Consider the following 19,019-nt stretch of genomic DNA (forward strand, 5'->3'; position numbering starts at 1 on the left):
TACAGTTCAACTTAATATTACTACTGTAAATCAGATACTTCTATCACTATACCACAAGTATAAAAGAACTAGGTGTATTCAAAAGCTGCTGTTTGCTTTAACGGCAGTTTTTATGAACATCAAACTTTGTTCAATGCATCAAACCAGACTTTTAAAAAGAAACATTTTTTAAATCACTTGTGAATTTAAGATTTATGAATAGCATATGGCGCCCATCATCCTATGTGATTGGTGGCTGGAAAAAAGGATTCCTTTACCCAGGACTGAAGAGTAACCTGCTGCATGAAGTCGAGGTCTTCGATGTTGTGGTTGATATACAACATCTCAGCACAAGTTAAGAGGACTGAAGAACTGAAGGAAGCCAGCACTATCTAATCCAGGAACAGCAAGGTACAGGAAGGAAGGATTGGCCTTGGGTATGGGCCAGAAAAGGAGGACTATTGTATCCATTCAAGTTGGCTGCAAAGTATACATGAGCCTAGGGCTTTTTACTTGCATACCTGATGTCTCAGTAGTGTGCCATGAGAGAGCTGGTGTAGATAACAGGGAATTTTGGAATTGTAAAAGGAAAAAGTGGCATTATTAAGCTTCTTAAATGATTCTTAATTAAACATTTATTTTACTACTCATTTTCATACTACACATTATGCATGTATCTAAAGGTGTGTATGAGACAAAATGGAGTGATCAGTGACAGGACACTTGCATTGAGTATCAGCAGTTAAGGTGTTGTTGGCTAGTTAGCAAAACCACAAACCTGGCCTGAAATAACCTAATAATAGTATTACCTCTTTTAGATACAGTAGACTATGCCTGGGTGTTATTATCATTACTTACATCCTTAATAGCTACTAGACATACTATTATGAATCAATAAAACAACACATCTTTATAGGGCCTTGCAAAATCTTGTATGGGGGGGGAGGGTTAGGGTTCGGGTTCAAACACAGCTCTGCTCTATGTGTAGTCCATGGGACTAACCTTCTGGGTGTCCATATACAAACTGCAACTGAATTCAATAATGCAGTGACACGCGTTGCAGATTACAAATAATGGTAAAAGCCCAAAATTTATTTTTGAACTGAAAATAGTAACCATATATTTTTGACATAACTGAACATCTGCAAAGAAAATACTGTAATATACATACATCAACTTATTAAACACACATTTTTTGTGTAAATTATTTAATATGCTGTAATTACCATAATTTAGATGTTATCTATACAGTACTAACTCATATAGAAAAGTTGTGCTGAGTAGATCATATTCCATAGCAAAGTAATGATGAAAGTCAGTTATTTTCATCTCACTTAGTCACCAATTCTTATGGAACAATACCAACTGACAAACCTGGCATCATTCAAAACAATGAAAATAACAAAAAACATTAATACTGTTATGCAATATATTTTGATTCAGGTCAAAAAAGGTAATGCTGTATATTTTAGCACAGATTGACACTTGCTCCTGGTTGGAATGCTGTAAACAGGGAGGAGTCTGACATTTCTGGGAGTGTGATAGTCAGCCTTTCAGACCCAGTCAAAATGCCTCTACTTCTGCTGTTCTATAACATGCTTCAGAGTATCTGTCTGCCTCCATGAATGATGGCTGACCTCACTGCTGTTAGAACATGTGTGAATGTCCATCATGTCAACAAGCCCCGCTTGCCGGCAGCCAGGACTCCTGAGAAAATATTCACAGCGCCCATCTCTTATTATAGCATTGACTGTCTGCAATATAAGGCTGTGGGAAGATCACTTGACATGAAAAACATTTGGAAAGTGTGTGGCTATGTAGCTGGAAAGGTTTTCTGTATGCCTCATGACCTTCTTTACTAAGAGGTAAGTGTCTGTAGATAGTAAAATAAAAATGCCCTTGAATTCCTTTCTACTTTTAAGAGGACCCAAGTGCCTACACAGCACTAGCAGGAAATCGCCCTGGTACAACCACATTATGATTTGTTAGGCTCTCATTAAAGTGTAATACATTCAGGTTACCAAAACCCACTGTAGCTGTTAAGGAGAAAGCAGTCATATTTTACCTTGTGCAAACATACATATGAATTGTTGTGACTTCTTAAAATGATTTAGTATGAATGCTAATCCATCCAAGACTGGAATCACATCACATACACTATACCGTAAGTACGGAAAAAGTATTGTTTTTATTTCCAAAAATGAGTACACACAGTCCCAATATTCCAAATACAAAAGCTCTATATAAAATTCTGATTCTATTCTTAATGTAGTATTACAATGAATCACAGTCAAGTAAACAAACACCTTGAGGAAATGTTCTGGTGTTGTTAAGTAAAAACAATGTTTTCAGTCCTACCATTTTGAAAGATCTCAACTTCCTGATTTGACATTTTACTTCCTTGAAATGCAGCAGGAAGCTGCACTTTTTGCTTATTTCTTTATATGTTTGTTTTGAGGACATTGTATTACTTTTTTCATAATAAAGGACCACACTACATTTTTTATGACAACTCTTCACATTTAAGTTGCTGTACACAATAAAAAAAAAAAAAAAGAAAAAATCATAAAAAAAGAAATTGTCAAATGTTAAGTGTAACCCACAACCTGGTACTGAAGAGTAGGTCGTGGGAGAGGAAAACTGGAACTATCAAGTTTTGACCATGTGACAATTTGCTCTTCAGTTGGTTTAAACCAACACCCAAATCAACAAGGCCTAGTGAGCATCCCCTTGATATGAATTAGAGCCCAGTCTTCTATCAATAAAGTACCGTATACAGATATGCTTCAGATTTGAGAATTGTTTCCATTATATTTTAGTTATATCCTATCTGAAGCTTGTACGTATATTTATTATCCTTAGGTCAGTAGTAAACATGAGTTGTTTATACTTTGTGATGCTTATTTCCTAAGCAGTTCTGGACATATTTTAAATGCTTCACAAAGCAAAATAACAAATACTTTTCTTGTTGTCTACTATAGTAACATTAGAGTAATCATGTGGCGTAGTTCAAACTCTTACTCTCCAAGGAACTGCAGGACATTGTGATGTAATAGGCTATTTTTGTTCAAATGCATCAACAAGATTAAGCATGTACAGCTCAAGTGCTCAGTAGCAGCCTTATCTAGATTGATTAAGAGGGACTATTTTTGAAAAACAGTTCAGTTTGAATATAGTGTTGCTGTTTTTATATACTATATTGCTTTGCCGAATAGAGAGGAGGTAGGTTTGACTATAAAGGCTTAAGAGCTAGCAACTCCATATATATAAATAGCGGCTGAGTCTGTTTATTTCATCTGCTTGATACCTGACACCAAATGGTTATTCCAATACGTGTGCTAGCTTCTTCCCATATTACGACTGTGTTTGGTTTCACGGCTCCCATGTCTATTTCAGTACTTTTTACTTCCTTCTGGCTCCTTGCTTAGTTCATTTCACCTGGTTTGGGAGGCCTAAGAGTGGTAAAAAGTTTGCTATTTCTTTTGCTCAACAAATTGTATTTCTGGCCATCGAATGTTCTATAAAGTAACAGAAACATGTCTGTTTTGCTACAGCGCCCCTGCTCAAATGACATTATTTGGATTTCCTGGTGAATTAGGGAGGTTTGAGGCTTGACCAGTGATCTCACATCAAAATGGAATACAGGATTAAAAGGTAAGTGGATTATTCACACATGCTTCAAAAGTTATGAACAACTGTTCTAGAAAGTATATATATATATATATATATATATATATATATATATATATATATATATATATATATATATATATATAATGTGTGTGTGTGTTTTTAAATGGAGAAATCATATTGTTAATACTCTATAATTTATTATGGTTGTTTAGAACACATTTTAAATCTACCTAGCATAGATCATTTTAAACTAATTCTACACACTGTAGATATTTAGAAATTAATAAGGTTTATATGGGTAGGAACTGGGCCATTAAAACTACTGTCATACTATCTTAAATAAGTCTTAAAAGTTAAGAAATATGTCAAGGAATTTAATGTACATAAAAACAATGTAGTTTCAGTCTCCGGGAACCCCTTTCCTATTGTACTTGTACAACAAATATTTACAGGCAACAGTTGTTCACACAGATAATATACTTCTGTATAATAGTTTTATGTTTTTTTAACAGCTGTAAAGTCAATATCGATATTTTATTGAATGCAACAAAAGAGTACTGTAGAGGGGTAGGTACTGCTTTAAGGGGTAAAAATAAACATGTAGTTGAACCAGGCACAGGTAAATCAACAGGACTGTGATTGGTAACAAATTATAAGTAATGGAAAATGTCTTAAATGGCTGCTAAATTTTGATCGAGACGGAATGGATACCATGTATAGTATACTTAGCTTAATATTACTTTAAAAGACTAGTTTACAAATGGTCGGGCCTGGGAAAAATTCAGATTTAATTTGACTTTAAAAAAAAAAAAAATGCTGAATTGGGATTTTTAACATAAAAGTACAATATTAAACGGGGGTGTGTGTGTGTGTGTGTGTGTGTGTGTGTGTGTGTGTGTGTGTGTGTGTGTGTAGGTGGTGTCAGTTGATGGTCAAAACTGGCTGATAAAAATTGGCTCACATGCTAATCTTGTCTTTAAAAATAAGTAGACAGTAGGTGTGACATGCACAAACTGAGATTCCTGCTAAAGACATGAAAGCTATATGTTGGGGTACAAACTGTATACAGCATGCTTGTACTGTATATGACATGTACTCTATATAAATATTCTCTCCTGTTTTTTATTTGCATAGTACACACATACATGAGTTTCTAAAAGTAGCTATGGCTATGATACTATCAGCTGGCACTTACTAGATTACAGTTGTTGAAAATTAAGATTGCTTACTTGTTTCTGCTGACTGTTTTATGAAGTAAGCTGTAAACATAGTCAGTTATTCTTTATCAATCTTAAGCAGCACGGTCAATAGGAGACACAGTTGAAGTGCATGCTAGTACTATAGATGCAAAGCTTGCAGAGTAAAAGACTGTTTAGTTGCTCAAGGGGGTAGAGTTGGTTCAGACGTTTTGTGCAGAAAGCAACGCATTTAGTTTGAAGATTGGAAGGAAATGATGGGCAGGATTTTATATCTGATTAACACTAATCATTGAGTACCATACCTGAGGTAATATAAAGTATTGCAAGTGCTAATCAGGATCTGTGAAAGCAAACATTTAAGTTCAGCTCACATCTGCTAGGTGGGTCTCAATGACTCAAGTATGTGTTGTAATATTCACATTACATGTTATCTGACAAGACATAGGGCAAATAGGTCAAGTACTCTTTATTCAGAATGAGAAACAAATAGATTCTTTCAACACAAAATGTAAGAGCTGCTGTGGAAGAGAACTTTGGAATCAAAAGGAAACCGATACAAGATTGTATTCCATTGTGATTGAATTACAACTGCAAACCACAGGTGGCAGTACATGGTCAGGCAAATTTACTTTAATTGTAAAGAAATGCAATACAGTATATCAATTATTGTGACCATTGCAGAATGTCAGTACAGATATCGGAGCTGAGAGTGGTATTATAGAAGATGCCTAACAAAAAGTTGAGGCATATTTCAAAACTCTTTAAGTGTGAGGGTTCCATGAGTGGCATCCCACAAAAAGATAGAACAGAAAATGGACATCAGAGTTAAATACTGTAATTGAAGTTACTATAACTCACAAATAGAAATGTTCAATTTAGGATACCCCACACATCTGAAGAAATAGCCAATGGGTCTTAAACTCAGCCAATATGTGCTGTGAATTATACATTAAGCTTCAGGGGTGCTGAACCCAGCCCTTAGGTTGTAAGACTATATGCTTGAGATGTACAGCAAAACCTTGGTTCAGGGCCCAAACTGTTCTTAGATAACATTTAGTATACATTGACCAGTTCGAATAACCTATAAAAGGTTAACTTGTCTAAATTGTAACATAATTTATAACATTTCCTGTTCTATGAAAACTATTCTAGGTCATAAATCCTATATTTGCTGTAAATACGTCATAAACAAGTTGCCGGTCCAGCCATATCCAAATCTAACTACTGACATAGTGTAATAAAATCAATTCTTAACAGTATTGTTATCTGAATGGCAGCAGTATTAAATAACATAAAATTAGTTTCTATATTTAAAAATATCCAGTAAGAAATAAGCACGTACATAAATAATGTACTGGATTTGCTATGCACACTTAGCAAATAAGTTAATATTGTAAAAGTATTTGATTATATTGTTATATTTGACCCATTTCACAATTTTATCAATGTGGGCATCTTTATACATTTTATTTAAAATGTATTTATAGAAGCAAAAGGGGTTCAAACACTATACAACCCCTCTGTCAGAACTGTGCTTTTGTGTAAAGTATACATGTGCATGAAGTTGAAACCTGAATGCTGAACCATACCGAATGTGTTGGTATGCTGGTTATTAAGGTTTTTTTTTTTTTTTTTAACCTGTTCTTCTTTCTTTATGAAAGATATACACTGCTGGCAGACAATCAGTTAATTCTATCAATGTATTCTGTTTTTTAACCAGCATTTCTGTATTTTATTGTTTCCTTTTGCAGCTTAAAAATGAAACAAATCAATACAAATAATAAAAAAAGCAAGCACATTTCTAAAATGCAAGTGTAACTCACCCTAGCCTGCTGCACAGTACACAAACATTAGCTTCATTCTAATGAATCTGGATCTAATACCACAGCAGCCACTCTGCAATAATACCTGCACTGTACAGGTGTGTGTGTGTGGAGGGGTTGTGTAGAACTCATGGTGTAGAATGCCACCCTTCTACTAAGTGCTTTCTGGTGGGGTTCAGGTGCTTGGAATTATTTAAATTCACTTCCAAAGTTTTAAGCCACTTACTGCAGAAACTAAGCAGGGTAAACAAATGTTTTTAATGGATCTCTGAATTTATGATTAAGTGTTTATGCATATAAGCTTCTTACTTGCAACACTTTGATAACTTGCACTGATACCTTCTGCTAGCATAGATTAAAAGGTATGTACAATATAGCTTTTTAAACAGAGATTGAACCAAGAGTTAAGTTAGTGCATTTAAACTTATCAACAACTAATGGGGGTTGACTGGCAAACCTCTCAACATTACAATTCATCTCACTTACTTTTCTGTGTAATAGATTAATGCTGTAGCACTTGGATTATGATCCTGATGGGGTGAGTTCTAGGCAAGGAATGCAAAATGGCAGGTGTGACTTCAAAGAATCTCTGATGACCTGAGCTTAGCACAGCCATTCCTTTAGCTCTTATTTTCGGTAGCCACTGGGGTCCAGGTTGAATTCTTAAAAACGGGTAAAAACAATTGCCGACTACTAAATAATAAAAAAAAAAAGAATATTTCAACCTGCTGCGGCATGTGGAATTTCTGTAACGTGATTTTACGCTGGTTACATGAGTTCTGAATCTTTTATTTCTTAAAATAAAAAAAGAAAATGGTTCAGGTTCTGTCTTATTTTAACTAGATACAGTTTGTCTCAAATAGTTGTTGTTAAGCATTTAGTTGGTACGTTGCACAGTTATTGTAGTAATAGCTTGTTATAAAACCATGAAACTTTGGCCTTTATCTGTTTTCAAGGTGTATTAGCAGACCACTGTAAATGCATCATTAAAAAAAATAGAACCTGACATCTCTAAAAGTAACTACAAAACTAGCCTCATGATTAGAGATATACTCCCAGAAACAGCATGCCTTGATTGAAACCTGTCAATCGAATACTTTTAACATAACATAAGCAGAATGACTTTGCAGTGCACTTTTTACATTGCGCAAAAGTACTGTTAACAATAAAACTTTAACTTTCAATTAGAGACCTGAATAATTTCATCTAAATTATAAGAAGTTTTAAAATTTGAATTCAGTATTGAATGTTTGGCAGAGTTTCACAGGTAAGAAACATTAATTACATTTAAAAGTATAGACTACCGCTAAGGTGGATTCAGAAGTGTTTTTTAAAATAGAATAGGCTTGGTTTTACAATTGTCTTTATATTATGAGCAATGATACCAGAGTTCACAGAGGTTGGTTTAGCTGAAGGTCAGACGCAGTGGATGAAACCTTTACTATCGCAGTAGTATGAGTAACTAATTTGAACTTCTACTGTAGATGGGCATCGATGTGACTAAACACCACACGGTAAGGAATCTTTAAATGTAAAGAAGCATAAACTACAATGCAATTTCAGCCTGCAAGCCAGGTAGGTCTTTGAGAAAATGATGATGCATTTATTCAGTCATTAACCAATGTATTTATGTATTACTCCAGGATGGGCACATTGAGGTTCTCATTGGGTCATTCCTGGTAACAAAAGGTTGCTATCTGGGGTATGCTTGGTTGTGGTCAAAAAGTAATGCTAAAATACATGTTATTTCCTCTCTATCCCCAAATGCTCTTGTGACATTCCCCCTCATAGACTGAGGGTTGGCACAGTCCATATCTCTTCAGCTGTTGGGGCTGAAGAGTAGATCAATGCGTAATTTTTCAGGTAATCAAAGTTGACAAAATGTCCAATTTCAACATGAAGTTCACCCTGTAGTGTTCATGGTAACAGTTTGGGACCTGGTGCATTTTCTAGCTATAAACTAACAGTCATAGTTGTTTTGTTACAAAGCCTACTACAGTTACAGGACTAGGAACTGCACATTTCCAACAACATTAAACAAAAAAAATGTATTCTGCTGTTCAACATGAAAAACCCAGTTGGATCAGCAAATGCCTTTTGAATGGAATGACCCCAAGAAACGGTCACATGCATCCCGTGGAAATACGATGGGCATAATAATGACATTTTAGGGAAAATACAGTTACACATGCATAGAACAAATACCTGTCTATCTATGTGACCAAATTTGAAGCCCCTTGAGTGCTTGTTGTCCTTTTTTTCTGGATACCATTGCAGTAATAGCTGATGTTATCCAAGATATCAATGTGTTTGTAGTTCTAATTCCACTGTGGTAGTTCTACTTTAAAAGAGTTGAAATGAGTGTAATTATCTGGGGTGCAATTGAATTGTATTGGAGAAATAACACTACAGATAATGATATCCAAGATAAAAGTGTTAACATGGGCTTGACTCCATACAATAGTATGTACTCATATACTTCTAGGTTTCATTAATTCATCAACTATTTGTGCAAGTTGAATTTGTAGTATTCTATTTCCTAAACATGTTATGGTGAAAATACTGCTTTTCATTGTTATTAAAGTTGCAATTCTTAGGCAAATGTTTCTTCTGTAATTATTTACAGGAAACAAATAATCATTTGAAGATTTTGGAAGGTGAATTTGTAAATGCAAGACACCGTTGATGGACGACTGAGTGAGACAACTGGCCCCTGAATCTGTGTTAAGCACTTGAAATGAGTTTTCTGGATCACTGCCATATGACTCACAAAAGAACGATGCAGAAGCACCACAAATATACAGATGGCTTTAGTGACATGTCAAGCATTGGAAGTTTTATGGATGATACCGACAGAGAAGTTAGCAATCTGACAGACCGTGCATTTAGAAGTTTATGTATTGGGGAAGAAGCCATTTATAATGACTCAGATTTTGCTGTCTCTCCACTTGAACGCAGCTTGGCTTTTATTGATAATGCACAAAACCCAGATATCCTGAAAAAAGAAAGCCATACCATTAGAATTAAATCTAAAGAAGTGGAAGAAAAATCTGAAGTTGCTGTAACATTCCAGAAGTCAGTCAGGCACAGTTCCAAACAAGCAGAAAATGGCTTCAAAAATGATATAGCAACTCATTTGAGCAATGGTGTTATTGGGGCAAGCTGTAGACCAAAAAAGAACATCTCAAACGTATCTTCCCTGATTAACGCATCTGATACAGTAGAAAATGACGGTGACAGTAGCATAAATCTGGGCAACAAACAATGCATTCTAGCAGCTACTAAAAATGATAGAATGCATAAAGAAAGTGACTTTGCATCATGGGATAAGTCTGCCCTGTTGAGTATTGAGAAAGAATTATCTGAATTCTCTCTTGCCTATCAGCAAAACTATATGTTAAGTAAGAAATCTGATGAAGATAATAGAAAGAAAACAATTGATAATTTACTCCCAGGCAGAAACAATTTGCAATCTTCTAACATGATAATAACTCATAAGTCCAACGTGGACCCAAATAATCCTCCTGCTATACCTACTAAAAACAAAACTAGCAATACTAGTAAAGGGAAAAGGTTGAGCTTCAGGAATTGTTTTCTCCATAGTGAATACAGTCCATTCAGATCATGGAAAGATTATAATGAATTTCCATTTGAGAAAGAAGAAGTGGAACTTTTGCCAACAAATGGAATCCCTAAATGGTACGACTCTCCTGATTACAAAGAACTTACAGCAGCACATAGAAATAGAACCCTGCCAATTGAGGACAGGAAAATGCGAAAACACCAAAAAGATGATGTTTCTCTCACAGGAAGTGCATCATCTTCTCTTTTGCAAGAAGCCTCCATGTTTGAGAAAATAAGTGAATCGGAAATGGGGAGTACATGTCCCCCGTGGAGAAGAACTAGAAACACGATTAAAAACAAACTGCCCCTTCCCCATCCCTGTACTGTTTCACCATTTAGTGAAAAATCTAGTAGAAAAGAAGACAGTAATTTTTCTTTCACAAAGCCAACATCAACCCTCCAAAAAGTACGCACAGTTGTGGATGGACAAATACCGAGCATTGAAACACCCTCGTTCAACATTTCCAAACTCCTGACACCAGTTATTCATGCTAGACAAGATACGGAAACATCTGAGATCCTACAATGTGTGTTATCTCCACCAACCACTGACTTAACAACTTCACATGAAAATGAATTTAAAGCTGTTGCTGAGAGCAAATTACGTGACAGTTATAAATCTATGGCTTCAAGCTTGTTATTTAATCTTAAAGATAACAGGAAAAGAGTAAAAAGCACTTATAGCCCATCTGCCTTTCGAAGCCACGAAGTACAAGACCGAAGTAAACAGACCTCAAACCAAGAGGTAATTCCAAAAAATGTGCCGTTTACCTCAGACCCTCCTGCTAACTCTTCTACACAACTACAAAGGACAGACATCTCCCCTAGCATCGCCTCAACTTTGCAAACATTGAACACACAAGTCGCTGACAATAAAGAAGCTGCTGTTTGTATCTCAGATGACTATTTGACTTTAAGTTCACCTCAAACCATAAAAGAGGCTGCTAATTACAAAGGCCTCAGTCATGTAATTCGGGAAGGTGCAGTACATAAAACTAAATCTGTTGAAAGCGAAAGTAGTATAAACAATGATTTAGATATGATGCCTTGCCCCAGATCAAGTGAAGTCACCTTGCGAAAGAGACCAGACTACCCCTCTTTAAAACTGTACAAGAAAGAGGATATTGTGAAGGAAGAAACCAAAGAAATACCAGCATCAATAAAGAACCCTCCACAGTCTAGTTCACCACAAGAGAATGATAATGTTGAAAAGCATACTGCCATCCAAAATATTAGCAGTTTCCACAAGACAAGGACAACCCCTAGCTTTCCCTTGCAGGAAAGCAGTGTGAAGCACAACCCTGGTGTTTCATGTAAAGGAAGTACAGGTGGTAGAACAAAGCCTTCTAAACAATCATATTTATCATTAAAAGGTCACCATCAAAATGATTTGGATTACAACTTGAATGAAGAGTTAGCTTTGAGGAATGGAAATGGTAGTGATGAAAAGGTTAAAAATACTGCAGAGGAGACAAAGAAAGACATTGAAAATACGGAGTTGCAGTATTATGCACTAAGTAACCATGAAAGTAAGAGAGAAAGTGAAGCTGAGAGCCACCCGTCACCTATGAGAAATCAAAGTACATCCCCAAAGGAAGAACACGATTTGCCTTCGAATGGGGTGGAGGAAAGAAGCTGGGTTCATTGTTTAATAGATGATGCTATGGGTTACACACCAGTATCATCATCTAATGCATCATCTCCGTCTTCAGTAAAGGGAAATCTGTTTAAAGTTAAAGACAACACATTCCGGACGTCACCTGTAATCAAGTCCGTGAAAGCACCATTGCAAAAAACATTTCAAGAGGATGTTGAGATGAATGGCCTTAGTAGAAGTGGAAGCAGTCCTGAGAAATTTGAAATTGCAAAGGCCTATTTTGAAGAGTATGACAAAGACCGAGTTACAGAGAAAATCCCTCTTACAGGTGAAGCCCTAGTTACAAGTGAAGGCTCAGTTAAAGGTGAAGCCCCAGTTAGACATGAAGGCTCAGTTAAAGGTGAAGTCCCTTTTAGAAGCGAAAGCACAGTTAAAGGTGAAGCCCCAGTTAGAAGGGAAGGCTCAGTTAAAGGTGAAGCCCCAGTTAGAAGTGAAGGCTCAGTTAAAGGTGAAGCCCCAGATAGAAGTGAAGGCTCAGTTAAAGGTGAAGCCCCAGTTAGACATGAAGGCTCAGTTAAAGGTGAAGTCCCTTTTAGAAGCGAAAGCACAGTTAAAGGTGAAGCCCCAGTTAGAAGGGAAGGCTCAGTTAAAGGTGAAGCCCCAGTTAGAAGTGAAGGCTCAGTTAAAGGTGAAGCCCCAGTTAGAAGTGAAGGCTCAGTTAAAGGTGAAGCCCCAGTTAGAAGTGAAGGCTCATTTAAAGGTGAAGTCCCTTTTAGAAGCAAAAGCACAGTTAAAAGTGAAGCCCCAGTTAGACGTAAGGGCTCAGTTAAAGGTGAAGCCCCAGTTAGAAGTGAAGGCTCAGTTAAAGGTGAAGTCCCTTTTAGAAGCAAAAGCACAGTTAAAGGTGAAGCCCCAGTTAGACGTAAGGGCTCAGTTAAAGATGAAGTTGAATGTTTAATTCAACTTAATTCAGTGCGAGTGGAAGAAGAAAGTCAATTGATTGTAAACACAAAGTCAGAAGACATAGAAAGTTGTGCCGCAAGTACCGTACACATAGACGAAAAGGTTGCAAGAGCTGTCTGTACAAAAGAAGCAGAACATTCAAAAGATGTTAGTGAAAGGTCAGATTCATTAAGTAATGTTAGTGAAAATAAACCATTAGGCAAACCACCCACTGTTCCCCCGAAAACTGAAAAAGGACTTCGACGTGCCAAGAAGCTTACCAACAGAAGAAAAAAGGCTGAAACAAAGCCAAAAACAGAAAGTACTAGCCAAATCGAAAAGAAACCTGTCAGAACCGTTTCCAGTGTGCCATCATCTCCAACGCATATGTCACAGTCACCCATACCTATGAATTCAACACCAGTACCACAGCCTGTGCACCTTGAACCGAAGGATGTTTCGCCAGTCCCTAATATTGTGACAACACCGTTAATCCAGTCTTTCCCAATTACCCAAAGAAAGCTGCTACAAGACCCTGAGTCGGGTCAGTACTTTGTTGTAGATATGCCTGTCCAAGTGAAAACTAAAACCTTTTTTGATCCAGAAACTGGAAAATATATTCAGCTATCCATTCGATCAGCGGAAGGCGGATTATCACATGCATCATCGTTGGAGGTTTTGAACCCTCCTTATGTGGTATATCCTGGATTTTTGCCCTTGCCTGTCACATCTTTACCAGCATTGAGGTCTTCTTCTGAGATGTCAGCACCGGCAGCGCTTATGGATGATCATGGAATAAATGACCGTTCAGAGATCTGGACACAGGATGCTATTAACCAGAAGCACAATGAAGAAAGTCACCCGTACATCGAGCCTGTGTGTGATTCTCACAATCAGCTGACTGATGGATCAATGCACAGTGAAGAGAAAGAAAGTAGCAGCCCCAGGAATTTGGACATAATACCAATGAGTGAGTTAGAAGATTTTGCAGTTGAAAGCATTTTATAGATTCAGGGATATATATATATATATATATATATATATATATATATATATATATATATATATATATATATATATATATATATATATATATATAAATTCCTTAAGTTAAGTCCTTGTTTTGAAACACCCAGCAAAAATAGAACACGGATATGAAAGAACATATTAAATCAAGATAATTTTCTGCATATTTTACTTTTTTTTAAGAACAAGTTATGGAAATAAAAGTAAATTCTTTCTATTTTCCCTTTTAGTCTAACTGTAATCTATTTAGAAAACTGGGATTCATACAACTGTCCATTAGAAATTAATTAAAGGGGAACCCAAACAGAAAAAAAAAAAAAATCGAATAAAAAATATTGATAATTACTCCACGTGGTCCGAATTTAAAGACGAAATAAAATAAAATAAAAGAAAGATCCATTCCAGTCCCAATTGCTTTTTTTTAAAAACTGGTATTTTTGCCCCAAGTGAAAAATCCTGTGACCTTGACCAGTGACGTCATAGAGTGAACACCTTTAGTGTTGGACATGGCAGATGCAATAGAGCTGGCCCTATCATTTCGAGCCGCACTAGAGTTAAAAAGATGAAACGGAAAATAGCAGTGATCAAGACAATCTCAGTGATGGTTTAAATAACACTGACTGGTAAGAGTTTTGCTGGGTACCATATCGTTGTAAAAAAAAAAAAAAAGTAAGTTAGGTAATAATAATTAAAAAAAAAAAAAACTCACCTATTCACAAATGTTTCAACTAAATCCGCTAGACGGAGCCAAAAACCACAACAATGTCCCTGCAGATTCCCGAATACAAACAGGAATAAAGGCCTAATTCCACTGGTATGTATTTTACATTCCTAATCTCAGGTGCTCCTGTGGTAACTGCCAACCAATGGGTATACAAGGAGAGAGCATTTGTTGTCAGGAAATTGACAAAACTCATTTCGGTCATTGAAAAAATTCAAGGTTTAATCGTTACATTACCAATTTTTAAAATTGGAAATTGAAAAAAGACACATCATATTTCTATGATATCAAAGGACAGTTTAGTGTGAACATAGGTATGAATGTTTGGGTTCCCCTTTTAAACATGTGTTCTCTCTCTCTCTCTCTCTCTCTGTATACGTACAGTGCCCCCACGCTATAATGCAGGTCATGGAGAAACAGAACATGAGTGTTATAATCGAAGAGCTTTTTTTTTTTTTTTTAAATGGGGGGGGGGGGGGGGGGGGGGGGGGGGACGGGGGGGGGGTGGCGTCGCGGGACACATAACAACACACATCTGACTAAAATACAAAGTAAAATAACTCCCTCTATAATGCATATATAGTGAAGCAAAAATTAAACTTTCCGTGAAGCAATAAACTTCCGCAAAATTAACTTTCACTGGTATAGGGGAACTTGGGTGCGACTTAGATATATATCCCGTGACCCCCAGAGAACGTTATCCTCGCAATAGAGGCTCCTTGCAATATTAGCAAGGGAATATCGTTCCCTCGTGACATACAATACATGTTTGTAAATTTTTATGAAAATTGGTTCCAATTAACAAAGGTGTAAATTTTCACCACTGATTAAAAGTAAACTCTTTTATATATATTATATATATATATATATATATATATATATATATATATATATGTTTAATAAAAATGAAATTAATTTTGGACTTCTGAGTAGTGTGGATCATTGAGAAAAATCACAGTGTGCGCCCAATTCTTGGCTCTACAGTCCTGAACCATAAGTAAGTAAGGTTTGTTTGACCATTCCTGGCTTGTTGGCATGACTCGACAGAGACATGGATATTATGCATATTATGGACATTACCTTATATTGGTCAGCACCTCTGTGGAAACTGAAGCATTGCAGTGCACAAAGGGGTTGGTTTTCTTTTCCCAAAAGAAACAACAATATATATATATATATATATATAGATATAATATATATATATATATATATATATATATATATATAATATAGTAATATATAATTTATTATCTTTTAGTTAGAAAATTTAGAAATCAATGCTGTTTTTGAAAGAATGTGTTGTGCTATAAAAGGAAACCATTCCATTGAAAAGGCCTATTCTTAAAAAAAAAAAAAAAAAAAATAGGTGATCTTATATGTTGGGCATTTGTCTGTTTTTTTTTTTGTTTTTTTTTTTAATATATATGTGCAGTGCTTCATCACAGCATTTTAGCTATAACGGATGCATGTTTCAATTGCATTTTCTTTCTTGTCCACATTAATTAATATCAGTGGGGTAAATGACCATTTTTTTTCACATATCACAGTGGTTGTTGTTGATGTGTTGTTATATACTTAAATGCAGATTTAAAAAACTTACAAAATGTGCTACTTGCTATTTGAAAATATACAGTGTTGTCCAATTGAATCTGCTGTGATTTCCATTAGACAAATGTTTTAGACTAGTAAGGAACATTCTACTGCATCATTGTATGACAATAAGAAAACCTATTTCAGTTAAAACATTATTTTGCTCTCACTTACATTACATCATCTTATGGTGGCTCATTAAGGATAGTGGGAAAAAAATAAATACGAGATCATTTATCTCAAGAACTCAACATTTTAAGCCATTATGTCAAGATCACAAGGTAAATGATATCAGGGTCTGGATAAAACACATTTAGATTTTTTTTTTTTCCATCTCTTCAATGGGCCACCATATCATCTTTACTGAAGCAAAAAATGAATGTATGTTTACATGTATAATTTACAGTTCTCTTGAAGAGAATCAGCCTAGAAAATATAAATAGAAATGACCTAGAAATAATTATATGTTGCTTATGAGAAATGTACATTTTATATGAGCCAGCCTAAAAAAAGCAATACGCACCAGCAGTTAACAGAACAGTAGTCTATAGTGGAGAAAATGTATGCTTTTATTTTAACACTGTAAAGCATTACATGTTATGGTTTTAACAGATTTGTCTCACATTTTCTAATGGAAAAAATAACATATTTGTGCAATATATCTTAAGAAATGTAAATTATTTGACATTTTGATCCTCCTTTTAGGACTGTAAGAAAATATCTATGGTCTATAAGCAAAGATAATTAATTTTTTTACATGTTTTTTTTTTTCTTTTATCATTTCCTAAAAGGCCTGATTTAAATCATATTAAACTGTTGAAAGAAGTGTATTTTTACTTGAAGTGACCTGCTGTTTCAGAGATAACTTCTTTATTACAAAAAAATAAAAAAATAAATGACTAACTTTATTTAGAGACTCAGATGTTAATTCTTTGAAAATATGTGGAATTTCCACTCATTCACAATAAATGTGTTTTTTTTTTTATTAGCATACTTGATTTACACATTATTTCATTTTCTTATTTGTTAAACATATTTTAGGACCTATTTTAAAAGTTAGAAAAAGAAACAAAAAATTTATTTAAATTAAATTCATTAAAATATACAAATTTTAGAAACTGGTAACCTGGAGGGCTATCTTGCATCACTTCTGACATCCAAATTTTGCCATGAGACAAACTGACTGTAAAAGAGACAAAAAAGAGATGATCTAACCAGTGCAAACACAAGCAAACAGGTAAGATCAGGTGTATGCAATAAAACTTAATAGCTTATTGTGTGATGTTTTATTTATTTATTTTTTTATCCAGCGTAAACCTCAATTTGGAATGTTTAATCAGATACAGAATGTACCATACTGTACATACAAGCATGCAATGCAATTTTAACGTGGGGTGTGGCGAGTCCTTGTTAAAATACTTTTTAATGTTTGATAATTGTTCCATGCCACTCATGCCCAGCAGTCATTGCAAAACATGTACAGACACTTCTATGACATGAATAATTAGAGAAGGTTATCCTTTCACATCTCAACTGCAGTCTTTCACCAACAGATGGAAATGTGCTCTTCTACAAATCTCCAAGCAGAAAAGTTCAAAGGAATGTTCCACTCCACTGTCTGGAGTCCTTTATCCAGCTGTTGTCTCTTTTTATTTGGTTTCATTCGCACAGGGTAATTTGCTATGGGATTGTATGATTAAACAAACAAAAAAAAAAAAACCCTATAGAGATCCCCAAAACCCCACAGAAAATTCGACACACATAGGATTTGGGATTGGAAAATGTGACTAATGGCACAGCAATAGGCCCAGGATGTGTAGTTTTTTTTTTTGTTTCTTTTGTTTTTTTACCCAAACGAAGGTAGTGTGTGAATAAATAGACTACAGAACCCAGAATGCAGTGGTGTGCAGCTGTGACATTCTCCCTCACAGAACAGTGGCTGTTCCAGCTTAGAAAAAAAGATCTGGGTTGCATGTTTTACACTGAACATATTTGAAGTTAGCTAATATCATTCATTTGCTTTCTATTATTTTATACTGAACTTCGTAACTGTTTCATAAGGGATAATCATAAATATCATTAATGGAAATATTCCATACATCTCATTTCTAAAGGTGTCCTGAATACAGATTACTTCCATTATTATTATTATTATTATTATTATTATTATTATTTATTATTATTATTATTATTATTATCCTGCATGCTCATATCTTTTATGTAGAGCAGTGTATATTATTGTTCGCCCCTTTTGAGAAATTGTACTTTTCTATACTATGCTTATGCTTTGCAAGTGAGGTGGCTATCTATATTGATGACTTGTGACATCTTATTCTGGAACTGACAATTGGTTGCCAATAGAATTGTTTGGGTCACTTCTGGGGACATTACAACCAGGTTTAATTTTACACCCTGAAACTGCTAACCAATTTGTAAATCATTAACAAATTTTATTGCATTAAAGTTTATGCTATATTCTATAAATGGAAACCTCTTCAATGTGTAGCACATCATTTTGTTTAACTGGGCCATAAACCACATGACCAGCTCATTGTTACTCAAATAGAATCTCTGCACTGTATACAGTAAGTGTTCGGTTGGCAGATGATTCTGTTTCTAGACTGCATTCATTACTGATATGCAATCAGAACCAGGCTCAAAACTGGTTCTCCATATGAACTTCCCTTAGCGGTGGTAATCTTCGAGAAGTAACATTCCAGAACAATTTCAGTGCTGTGCTGGACGACCATGGTGGATCTATACAATATAGTTTCATGGCATGTCTTTCAATTTCCATTGCTCTCTGTGGAGGCCCAGGATATAGGCATCTCTAGTGAAACCAGTCAAGCTGATTATTTTATACTAGTAAAAAATGTCTATTAATG

At 35.3% G+C, this 19,019-nt stretch overlaps 1 protein-coding gene across 1 annotated transcript; it reads left to right on the forward strand.

Moving 5' to 3' along the window:
* Window positions 1–3,307: 3,307 nt before the first annotated feature.
* On the forward strand, window positions 3,308–14,983 carry LOC121325842 (cardiac-enriched FHL2-interacting protein-like). Its single transcript, XM_041268933.1, has 4 exons — window positions 3,308–3,440; window positions 3,534–3,633; window positions 9,261–13,845; window positions 13,896–14,983. The coding sequence occupies exon 3, from the start codon at window positions 9,372–9,374 to the stop codon at window positions 13,803–13,805; it is 4,434 nt and encodes a 1,477-aa protein (XP_041124867.1). The 5' UTR covers window positions 3,308–3,440; window positions 3,534–3,633; window positions 9,261–9,371; the 3' UTR covers window positions 13,806–13,845; window positions 13,896–14,983.
* The last annotated feature ends 4,036 nt before the right edge of the window (window positions 14,984–19,019 follow it).

The sequence above is a fragment of the Polyodon spathula genome, chromosome 13 (assembly GCF_017654505.1).
Source record: "Polyodon spathula isolate WHYD16114869_AA chromosome 13, ASM1765450v1, whole genome shotgun sequence".
In the NCBI taxonomy this organism is placed as follows: domain Eukaryota; kingdom Metazoa; phylum Chordata; class Actinopteri; order Acipenseriformes; family Polyodontidae; genus Polyodon; species Polyodon spathula.